Here is an 11,407-nt window from a genome sequence, read left to right on the forward strand (position 1 = left end):
GAGACTTTACACTGACTGGCCAAACAAGAGACTGGACTGGAGCATGGTGGTACCTTTCTTTCTTAAGTAAGTCAACAGCATGACTTCAGGATCTGCATTCTTCTCAACAATCTAGAACATTGAAAACACAGATTAATATTTCCCATGCATCATGTGACCTTTCAATTCTACATACATACCGAGTGACAGGGAGTAAAGGTCACATTGTCACATGATTTGAATGGAATGAGGATTGGCTGTTCAGTCCTGGCACGCTCAACGCCAGTTCATGAAAACAGAGAACTCAAGAGAAATATTAGAGCAACCCAGAACCATAATGTGCGCGCATCTTTCATGTGGAACCTGCAACATGATGATGCATCTTAAAGAGAAACCTGGGAGGTGTCAGACAAAGGAATGGGGCAGGTTAATGGTTACACTCTGGTGTACCAGCTGCACTTTGAGAGAAGACATGTTTGCGAGCCCTTTGGAAGAAACCAGACGGGTGTTTTTAACTTGTGAGTTTTTCAAAAAGTCTCCAGGATGTGATGGACTGAAACAGCGATTCTAGACTAGGAGAAGAATACATTAGTAAAGAGAACCAATATTTCAGATTCAAGTTGCTCTTTCAGTAAGATTTATTAAAAAATATTCTTTATGTACTTTATATTTGTTGGCTATAACCTTGGTCAATTTTCTACCACTTCTACGGCTCCTCCCCCTGATCAGCTGACTCGGAGGTCACGGCTCGGAGGTTTCATTGCTGGTATAGTACATTGGCAGAGTTCCCTGGTTAAAATGAATTACTGACCAGCTGAGAGTCATGAGACACATAAAGAGCTGTGACAGACTGTGATTAACATGCCTTATCAGAAAATCAGGACCCTCATCACCCTATATGTGCGTGCGTGCGTGTGTGTGTATATATATATATATATATATATATACACACATACAGTGGTTTGCAGAAGTATTCACACACCTGCAAAGTTTTCACATTTTGTTGGCACCTGAGCATACTCCAGGACACTTTCAAATTAGACTTTACATGTAGAATCTACACAAATTACTCCACATTGATAAAGTTAAAAAATGCATATAGAATATAAATAAGTAAGATTTACAAAGAAAAACTTCACAAAATGTCACAAAACTAGTGAAATGGTTTCAGCCTGTGTTTACTCAAAGTTCTTTAACTTGTAGATAACTTCCCTCAGGTATATAGTCTTTCAAGCTGCAACTCACATAGTGATCCAACAAAGCAACCATGAAGACCAAGGAGCTTTCGAAACAAGTCAGGGATAAAGTGGTAGAGAGGCACAGAGCAGGAGAAGGGTACAAGAAAATTTCAAAGGCACTGATTATCCCTCAGCACAGTGAAGTCCATCATTAAGAAGTGGAAGATGCATCATACCACCCAGACACTACCCAGATCAGGTCACCCTCCCAAACTGAGCAGCCGGGCAAGCAGGAAACTGGCTCAGGATGACACTCTGAAGCCAACAATGACGTTGAGAGACCTGCAAAGCTCTGTGTCTGAGATGGGCGTCAGTGTTCACAAATCAACAATAAGCTGGTCCCTACACAAAGCTGGCCTGTATGGACGGGTGGCAAGTAAGAAGCCATTACTCAAAAAGCCTCATCTTAAAGCATGTATGGAGTCTGCATAAAAGCATGTAGATGATACTGCAGTCATGTGGAAAAAGATTTTGTGGTCAGACGAAACAAAAATTGAACTTTTCGGTCTAAATTCCAAGCGTTATGTCTGGCTCAAGCCCAACACCATCCCAACTGTCATGAATGGTAGTGGCAGCATCATGTTATGTGGATGCTTCTCTTCAGCAGGGACTGAGAAGCTTGTCAGGATAGAGGGGAGAATGGATGGTGCAAAGTACAGGCAAATCCTTGAGGAAAACCTGTTTGAGTCAGCCAAGACTCTGAAATTGGGGAGGAAATTCACATTTGAGCAGGACAATGACCCGAAGCACAAAGCCAAAGCCACACTGGAGTGGTTGAACAAGAAGAGAATTGATGTTCTTGAGTGGCCCAGTCAAAGTCCTGACTCGAATCCAATCGAAAATTTACGACGAGACTTGAAGATTTCAGTTCATCGATGATCCCCAACAAACTTATCAGAACTGCAGCAATTTTCCCAGGAAGAATGGGCAAAGATTTCACCATCCTACTGTGCAAAGCTAATAGAGACCTATCCAAAAAGACTCATAGCAGTAATTGCTGCAAAAGGTGCTTCTACCAAGCACTTACTTAACAGGCTGAATACTTATGCAACCAGTAAATTACATTTTGTACATTTTCTTTGCAAGTTTTGCTGACATTTAACCTCCTCCTCATATAACAGTGTTCAGTTTAACCACTACAGCTTTGAATAAAAAATAAAAAAGTGTGTTTGAAAAAATGTGACATTATTGGTAGGGGGTGAATACTTCTGCAAACCACTGTGTGTATGTACAGTGCCTTGCGAAAGTATTCGGCCCCCTTGAACTTTGCGACCTTTTGCCACATTTCAGGCTTCAAACATAAAGATATGAAACTGTAATTTTTTGTGAAGAATCAACAACAAGTGGGACACAATCATGAAGTGGAACGAAATTTATTGGATATTTCAAACTTTTTTAACAAATAAAAAACTGAAAAATTGGGCGTGCAAAATTATTCAGCCCCTTTACTTTCAGTGCAGCAAACTCTCTCCAGAAGTTCAGTGAGGATCTCTGAATGATCCAATGTTGACCTAAATGACTAATGATGATAAATAGAATCCACCTGTGTGTAATCAAGTCTCCGTATAAATGCACCTGCACTGTGATAGTCTCAGAGGTCCGTTTAAAGCGCAGAGAGCATCATGAAGAACAAGGAACACACCAGGCAGGTCCGAGATACTGTTGTGGAGAAGTTTAAAGCCGGATTTGGATACAAAAAGATTTCCCAAGCTTTAAACATCCCAAGGAGCACTGTGCAAGCGATAATATTGAAATGGAAGGAGTATCAGACCACTGCAAATCTACCAAGACCTGGCCGTCCCTCTAAACTTTCAGCTCATACAAGGAGAAGACTGATCAGAGATGCAGCCAAGAGGCCCATGATCACTCTGGATGAACTGCAGAGATCTACAGCTGAGGTGGGAGACTCTGTCCATAGGACAACAATCAGTCGTATACTGCACAAATCTGGCCTTTATGGAAGAGTGGCAAGAAGAAAGCCATTTCTTAAAGATATCCATAAAAAGTGTCGTTTACAGTTTGCCACAAGCCACCTGGGAGACACACCAAACATGTGGAAGAAGGTGCTCTGGTCAGATGAAACCAAAATCGAACTTTTTGGCAACAATGCAAAACGTTATGTTTGGCGTAAAAGCAACACAGCTCATCACCCTGAACACACCATCCCCACTGTCAAACATGGTGGTGGCAGCATCATGGTTTGGGCCTGCTTTTCTTCAGCAGGGACAGGGAAGATGGTTAAAATTGATGGGAAGATGGATGGAGCCAAATACAGGACCATTCTGGAAGAAAACCTGATGGAGTCTGCAAAAGACCTGAGACTGGGACGGAGATTTGTCTTCCAACAAGACAATGATCCAAAACATAAAGCAAAATCTACAATGGAATGGTTCACAAATAAACATATCCAGGTGTTAGAATGGCCAAGTCAAAGTCCAGACCTGAATCCAATCGAGAATCTGTGGAAAGAACTGAAAACTGCTGTTCACAAACGCTCTCCATCCAACCTCACTGAGCTCGAGCTGTTTTGCAAGGAGGAATGGGCAAAAATTTCAGTCTCTCGATGTGCAAAACTGATAGAGACATACCCCAAGCGACTTACAGCTGTAATCGCAGCAAAAGGTGGCGCTACAAAGTATTAACTTAAGGGGGCTGAATAATTTTGCACGCCCAATTTTTCAGTTTTTTATTTGTTAAAAAAGTTTGAAATATCCAATAAATTTCGTTCCACTTCATGATTGTGTCCCACTTGTTGTTGATTCTTCACAAAAAATTACAGTTTCATATCTTTATGTTTGAAGCCTGAAATGTGGCAAAAGGTCGCAAAGTTCAAGGGGGCCGAATACTTTCGCAAGGCACTATATATATATATATATATATATATACACACACACACACACACACACATACACACACTGTATATATTGTAATAGATTGCACCCACTCGGGTTCGTGGCCCCTTTAAAAACACGACCCAACACACACAGGAATGGAATTTTCTGCACGATTGCGCTATTTTTAATTAACAAAAACAAAACAAACAAAACAGAAACAAATACCTAACTCTGTTTTTGGAGTGCTGACTACACAGGTAAGTCCCTGACTAACTCGCAGGATGGCTAAGCCGTTTACCACCCGGCACCACAACACGAAACTACACTGGCTTAACACAGCACTTACTTTGTTTATGGCTATTCGGAGACAGCGCACCTTTCTACCTCCTACTCAGCAGCCTCGTACAGACAGACAGGCTGCACGTCTTAAATAATAAGACACACCTGAGCTATACACTGTGGCTACTCAAGTTCCTTGTAAAACCTGGAATGGATGACACTGCTATGGAATACAAGACTTATTTCCATCCCTACGTAGACATCTGTAGTGCGGGTGTTGTAATGTTAACATATTAACATATACAATGCATATTGGAGTGGACCAACTTATACATGTGCATGTCTATAAAAATGGACCTTAATTCATTTGAATCGGCTTGCTGTAAACAGGGAAATCGATTCCCTGTATATTTTGAATAAACCAAACTAACAGCTGAAGAAAAGGACTCTATGCTTTTGCATCTAATTCACATGAAGAAACAACCACTCACGACTTCAAAAACTTCTTCAGTGGGCTAGAGCATCCAAAGTGTCTTAATATTAATAAACTTCAGCACCATCTAGTGCATCAAAACAAACAATTAGATTAGGATACTGGTTGCACCTCTATTATTATTTATTTCTTAGCAGATGCCCTTATCCAGGGCGACTTACAATTGTTACAAGATATTACATTATTTCACATTATTTTTACATACAATTACCCATTTATACAGTTGGGTTTTTACTGGAACAATCTAGGTAAAGTACCTTGCTCAAGGGTCCAGCAGCAGTGTCCCCCACCTGGGATTGAACCCGACCCTCCGGTCAAGAGTTCAGAGCCCTAACCGCTACTCCACACTGCTGCCCATGCCCCTATCAAGTTGAGTCAACAGGCTTGTAAAGGCAGTTAACTTAATTCACTAATAAAGAGACCAGTGATGTCTTCATACCGCTGGCTTTGTCATAAACATATAGAGACACAGTCATTTGTCTCCATCTAACTTGGCTGGAGTCACTTCTAAAACTCCTGATTATTTAATTTTCTTCAGTCACAGAAGCAAAGAACTTTTTGTTATCAAGTCATACCGTTTCAATCAATTTGAGTCACTTGACAGGGTTTCTCAAGTTTGATGCTGTTCTGTACATTCCCACGCTACCACAAGCGGATCGTATGCTTCTCTTAAAAATAAATACAAAAGTAATTATTTCTCAGAAAAGGTGTCTCACGTGCAATGAGATTAGGAACACCTGCGATATCATTGTCAATATCAGCATAGGGTCTCCACGGACACCCAGAGCAAAGTGGTAGGTGATACAATGATAAAAACGCATTTAATGTTTTTCATTTATTATCAGCAAACTAGCTGACTAAGTTTAGGTAGCGCTCCTTGAGTTAGGGGTCTGTTTTGTTTTGGTTTTAAAATAAATAAACCGTCAGCGCCGTGTTTTAACCCTACCTGTTGTTTCGAGGGCTGTTCCTTTTACACTATAACACAGTGCTAAAGGTCCCGAAACAGGTACAAAACCATCAGCCAAGTAGACGGGGTGTCACAATGTATACACACACACATATCATACATACAATCTGTGTTTTATTTATAGTACCTAATTGCTCCTTATGAACGGGTGCAATAGTATGTAAGACCATAGAACACGAAAGTTTGGAATTATGTTCAATGACGTCAACCTCTGTAAAATGTTTTTACAAACAATAATAACTTACCTTCCTGCCGTTGATGAAGAAGATTAACTCATCAGATTGGTCCTTGCACGTCATTCTGGTAGCAGCTGCACTATTCCTAACAAGCTCAAGTCTGACAGCAGTAGGATGCCTGTTTCTGAAGAGCTAAGAGTTACGCCCTGACAATTTGAACAAAACAGCCGTCACATGACAGCCAGCCCAGAGCCAAACAGTGAAATCAGTCTGATAGACATTCCATGAACACGCATTTTCAAATATTAACAGCATCTTCAGTTCCTTTAACACTACATTCCCCATGTGTAGTAAATCTGTTTCATCACAAACATGCATCTTTAGTGTTGAATTTCATTGTATTTTAGATGGAGTGTGATATCAGCCAGTTGCACAGCCCCTGAATAGCATCATTTTGGACGATTTAATGTTGCAAGATTAGTGTTTATCAGGGTCTGTGAAACCAGCCAAAAGTATATTAAAACTGCACTGAATAGTCTTATTCAGCTTTACACTACAGTATGATTTCTGGGCAAATCGAATTCTAATCCTCTTCTGGGATGCATATCCCTGTTGACAGGAGTGCAGTGGAGGTGAGTGTCATGCTTTAGAACTGACACTGACTGTAGAATGTATAAGAGAAAATCTCCTAGTGTGTGCAACTATTCAGGAACAACAAATGACTTTACAAGGGGCATGTGTAACAGGGCAGATGCTGGGTGCGATCCCACACATTGGAAGTGAGCATCTTAACCCCTATACAACAGAGGCTGGCTCGTCTGCATTCGTAGTTATAGACCTTTTAACCTCATCTCATCTCACCGACGGGTGACAGAATCTGTAACAGCAGTGCAGGATTGTAGGTGAACATTCTTAAAGAGTATAAAAGGGTTAGGCGTAGGATGATTGCTATCTGAAGACCTTTGGCAGAAAATTATTTATTGTCATAAAGCTGGAGAAGGATACAAAAAGATTTCCAAACATTTGAGTATCCCAATTTCAACTATTGTTTCTATTATCAAGAAGTACAAGACTCATGATACTGTCACAACGTTCCCTCGGTCTGGAAGAAAGAAGGTTCTTTCACCAAGAACAAATAGAAGAATTGTGAGGAAGGTTAATAACAGTCCAAGATTGACTGCCAAAGATATTCAAAGTGAATTGGCTGCAAGTGGGACTGGGGTTTTCATTTCAACCATAGGTCGAGTATTGCTTGGTGAAGGTCTCTTAGGAAACGTCACAAGGTCAATCGTTTAGAGTTTGTAAAACAGCATTTGAATGACGGATATGAGTTCTGATCGAAGGTTTTGTGGAGTGATGAAACAAAAATCAAGCTATTTGGTCATGCTGATAGTCGTTACGTTTGGAGAAAGTCTGGTGAGGTGTACAAAGAAAAGAACATCTACCTACTGTCAAGCATGGAGGTGGTAATATCCTTCTATGGGACTGTTTTTCCTCTAGTTGCAAAGGAAATTTAGTTCCAATACATGGTAAAATGGATTCCATAGCATACCAAAAGATATTGGCCAATCATCTGAAACCCTCCGCTACAAAACTTGGTTTAAAGAGCAACTGGACATTCCAACATGACAACGATCCAAAGCGCACATCAAAATCTACTTCAGAATGGTTAAAGAAGAATAAAATCAAGGTTCTGGAATGGCCATGTCAAAGTCCCAATCTAAATCCGATTGAGAATATTTGGTATGAGTTGAAGAAGGTTGTGCACACTAGAAGTCCTCGGAATTTGAATGAACTGGAACAGTTTTACATTGAAGAATAGTCAACAATCATTAAAGAGTCATGCCAAAAGCTCATTGACAAATATCCTAATCGTTTAAAAGAGGTTATTATTGCTAAAGATGCCTCAACTACCTATTAATTTCATTTTCCTTGTCAGGGTATGAATACTTTTGAATGAGCATTTTTGGAGTTTTGTAAAAAAAAAAAAAAAAAAAAATGCTAAAATAAATAATTGTAGACATGTATTTATGTAACTTTTTTTCCCTCATCCACAAAAGCAAAACTTTTGCTACAAAAGATTTTTCTTATAATTATTTGTTTTCAAGAAATTTCTACAAATTATACATTTCCATTGGGGTATGTAAACTTTTGACTACAACTGTATATATAAATGTATATTTTCATTATTTTGTTCAATTTGAACATTTTCAAAATCTATATCCATTTCCGGATAGAAAAATAAATGTTCTAGTTCTGATGAGGATGACACTTGCTGTTCGCTAAAGGGATTACAGCCTGTCTTGGTTCGTTTTATTGTTTAGACGCCTTTATCACATAGGGTGTGTGAACTGTGCATCAGCTGCAGAGTCACTTACAACAACGTCACAGCAGAAAGACGGCACAAGGAGGTTAAGTGACTTGCTCAAGGTCACAAAGTGAGTCAGTGAGTGAGCCGGGATTTGAACCGGGGACTTCTTTGTTAGAATCTCTTTTCTTTAACCACCAGACTACACAGCCTCCTGATAAAACCAGCTACTCATATCCCCAGACAGCTTTCTGCATGTTCTGTCTTTATTGTGTACAGCTGTATATCAGGGGTTATGAGTTCAGATTTATAACCAACATCATTCCTAGCAGCTCAGTGCACTACAGATTTTTGAAAAGTAAGTACTTTCAGATTTATTTTCAAGTTTTTTTGTTTTTAATCCCTTAACATTTTTGTGATGTTTGAAGTCATTAATTCAGAGTGGTTCTTATTACTCTCTCTCTCTCTCTCTCTCTCTCTCTCTCTCTCTCTCTCTCTCTCTCTCTCTCTCTATATATATATATATATATATATATATATATATATATATATATATATATACACAGTATATATATATGTAATACAGGCCAGATCTGCCAGTGTGTCTTTATCGAGCCAGCGCCATCTGGTGATCTGACACTTTGGATCAAATTCCCTTTAATTTTGCTGCCAATACATTGCTATGCACTAGATGGTGCTGGCGCTTACTAATATAAAGACATGCCTACTGATCTAGCTTGCGTTACATGTATCTATGTCAATTAACTAGAACTGAAGAGCAACTCAGAATGATTGCAAAGCACATTATGAAAAGGGAAGAAAAAACACGACAATGCAATTTGAAGCTACTGGCTCTTAAAGAATATGTCTAGGCGCCAAGAACTATACACACACACAGTTAATCATGGTCAACCCAAATTCCGTTATATTAGCAATAATAAGCACAATCTGCACTTTATATTGTCCCAATAAGAACTGTAGTTTCCATGTCTAAATCTTTAACCAGGTAAGATCAAATTCACTTCATCAGGACCAATAGCCTGGTGAAATAAGCATTAAGATGTGTTGATACAACAAATATGAGTGTTTTGCTGTGGAACTCAATTATCATGCAAAGTACTGCATTCCCAGTAATAAAATGAGCTATACAGTTTATTACACTGTACACGGACACACATTGTACATCCAGTTCAGTGGTATTCTAATATCATTCCTTTATTTTGCAGAGTGATATAGAGTCAAGTTACAGTGATATTATCAGGAGCCTGTCTCCACTGGCTCTCATGCTGTCCTGTTTGGACCACTTCAATATGGTGAGAACAAGTGCAGGTGGAGCAATAGTAAGCAGGTTTCACTGTATGGTGTTCCTCACAAAGTTTTGCACTTTAGCAAAGATTTAGTAAAACGTTTTGTTCAGTTCTAAATACACTTTGATACCCTCTCATTTCTTAGAAGTTCAGTAATGCATTATGTGTGTTCTGTATGAAAAAAGTTCTTATGTTCTTATGTAAGTTTGACAGACAGACAGACAGACTGACAATCACATTACTGGCAAGTGTGTGTGTTATCTTACCCAGCAACCTTTTTTTTTTTTTTTTTTAAGCACAGAGTGGGTGCTGATTGGTTGAAGAGATGTGTTGGGTTTTTTTAAAACTTCCTGATGCTAACCATTTATTGGTGATGGTTTCTCTTAGGGAACACTGTGTGTGTTTGATTAGATTCTCATGGAATCTGTTTTACTGTGAAGCTTCTGGCTTTGCATCAGTCAGTATCTGAATGCTTGCGCAATGAGGAAAACCAGGCGCTTGCATGAGCAATGGACAGAATCCTCAGTTAAAACCGTAACTGTAATTGCATAAAGGCTGTAAAAAAGACAAAGACTACCACGACCAGTTTGAGTTTGTAGCTGACAAACCAGTTCCATTCTATCGCTAAACAGGTATCAAATGTGTAGCTTTGAAAGAAACACATATTTTAGCAAAAAATGTATTTTCATTTTAAAACATGATAACTCGCAGTACACTAGGTTTTAGAAATCTCTGTTGGAAGCATGTTACCTGTGCTGTCCTTACAAAAGTAACATAAAATTCAGCTGTCAGGACACTGCACTCTGATTGGTTATCATATTATTGTTAATAACACAATGAATAATCCTCTCCCTACACCGAAACTCTGACCTTAAGGTCAGTATCCTATGCTGCAGTCATTACACATCTAGAGTAGTTCATGTTTGGCAGTGAATAAGCGTTTTTGTTACTTTAAAAAAAAATGACCGGAGGTGCTGGCTTCCTCAGTTGTCCTGACAGGAACATTTTGTGGTACCTTTGTAAGCACTGCGTTATCTGTAGTGTGAAAACCTCACCCCTTCAGGACAGGATTTACTGTCAGTATCCAACCAGCTGCTTCCACTAATGACTGACATACTTTACAGCCAGTTAGATGCTTTTACCCCAAAGATGCTGTAGGGATTAAATGACCATTAACGCAGTAACAGATTTCCTGGCAGGCAAGACAAACAAACTAAGAACTTTATTTGACTGTGTGTAGTACCATAAACCATGTTTTAAAATTAAAATACATGTTTGTTATAAAATGTGTTTCTTTCAAAACTGCACTGTGTGCAGGGTAGGGAAGGGTATACACCTTTAACAAGGCTAATATTGGATGGGGGCAGCAGTGTGGAGAAGTGGTTAGGGCTCAATCCCAGGTGGGGGACACTGCTGCTGTACCCATTATATATATATATATATATATATATATATATATATATATATATATATATATATATATATATATATATATATATATATTGTATGTAAAAATAATGTGATATCTTGTAACAATTGTAAGTCGCCCTGGATAAGGGCATCTGCTGAGAAATAAATAATAAAAATAATAAATGGGAACCAAGTACATCTAGTCTTCCTGTTTGGGACACAAACATACGTATACCGTGCCTTGAGCAAAATAACGTGTTTGGTACAGCGTCAGTCCGGAGGCGTGTTGAGCAATACTGAGATTTGCGTCACTGCTCCCGTTGTGTGCCGACACCATATTGGAGTACGCCAAAGGACTTTATAAACGACATTAAAAAAGGGATGTTTCAATTGTCACAGTACACAACTCAACCAAA

The 11,407-nt window shown here is 39.1% G+C and overlaps 1 protein-coding gene across 2 annotated transcripts in view; it reads right to left on the reverse strand.

The window, feature by feature from the left end:
- Positions 1-6,163, reverse strand: part of aox5 (aldehyde oxidase 5) — a 43,915-nt gene extending 37,752 nt beyond the window's left edge. For both annotated transcript variants that reach the window (XM_059032025.1, XM_034004654.2), the window contains exons 1-2: positions 6,036-6,163; positions 54-111 (exon numbers count right to left, since the gene is read on the reverse strand). In XM_059032025.1, coding sequence (XP_058888008.1) covers positions 54-111; positions 6,036-6,089 — 112 coding nt within the window. In that variant the 5' untranslated portion in view covers positions 6,090-6,163. The remainder of the gene's footprint in view (positions 1-53; positions 112-6,035) is intronic.
- Positions 6,164-11,407: the final 5,244 nt, after the last annotated feature.

Source organism: Acipenser ruthenus, chromosome 10 (genome assembly GCF_902713425.1).
Source record: "Acipenser ruthenus chromosome 10, fAciRut3.2 maternal haplotype, whole genome shotgun sequence".
NCBI lineage: Eukaryota > Metazoa > Chordata > Actinopteri > Acipenseriformes > Acipenseridae > Acipenser > Acipenser ruthenus.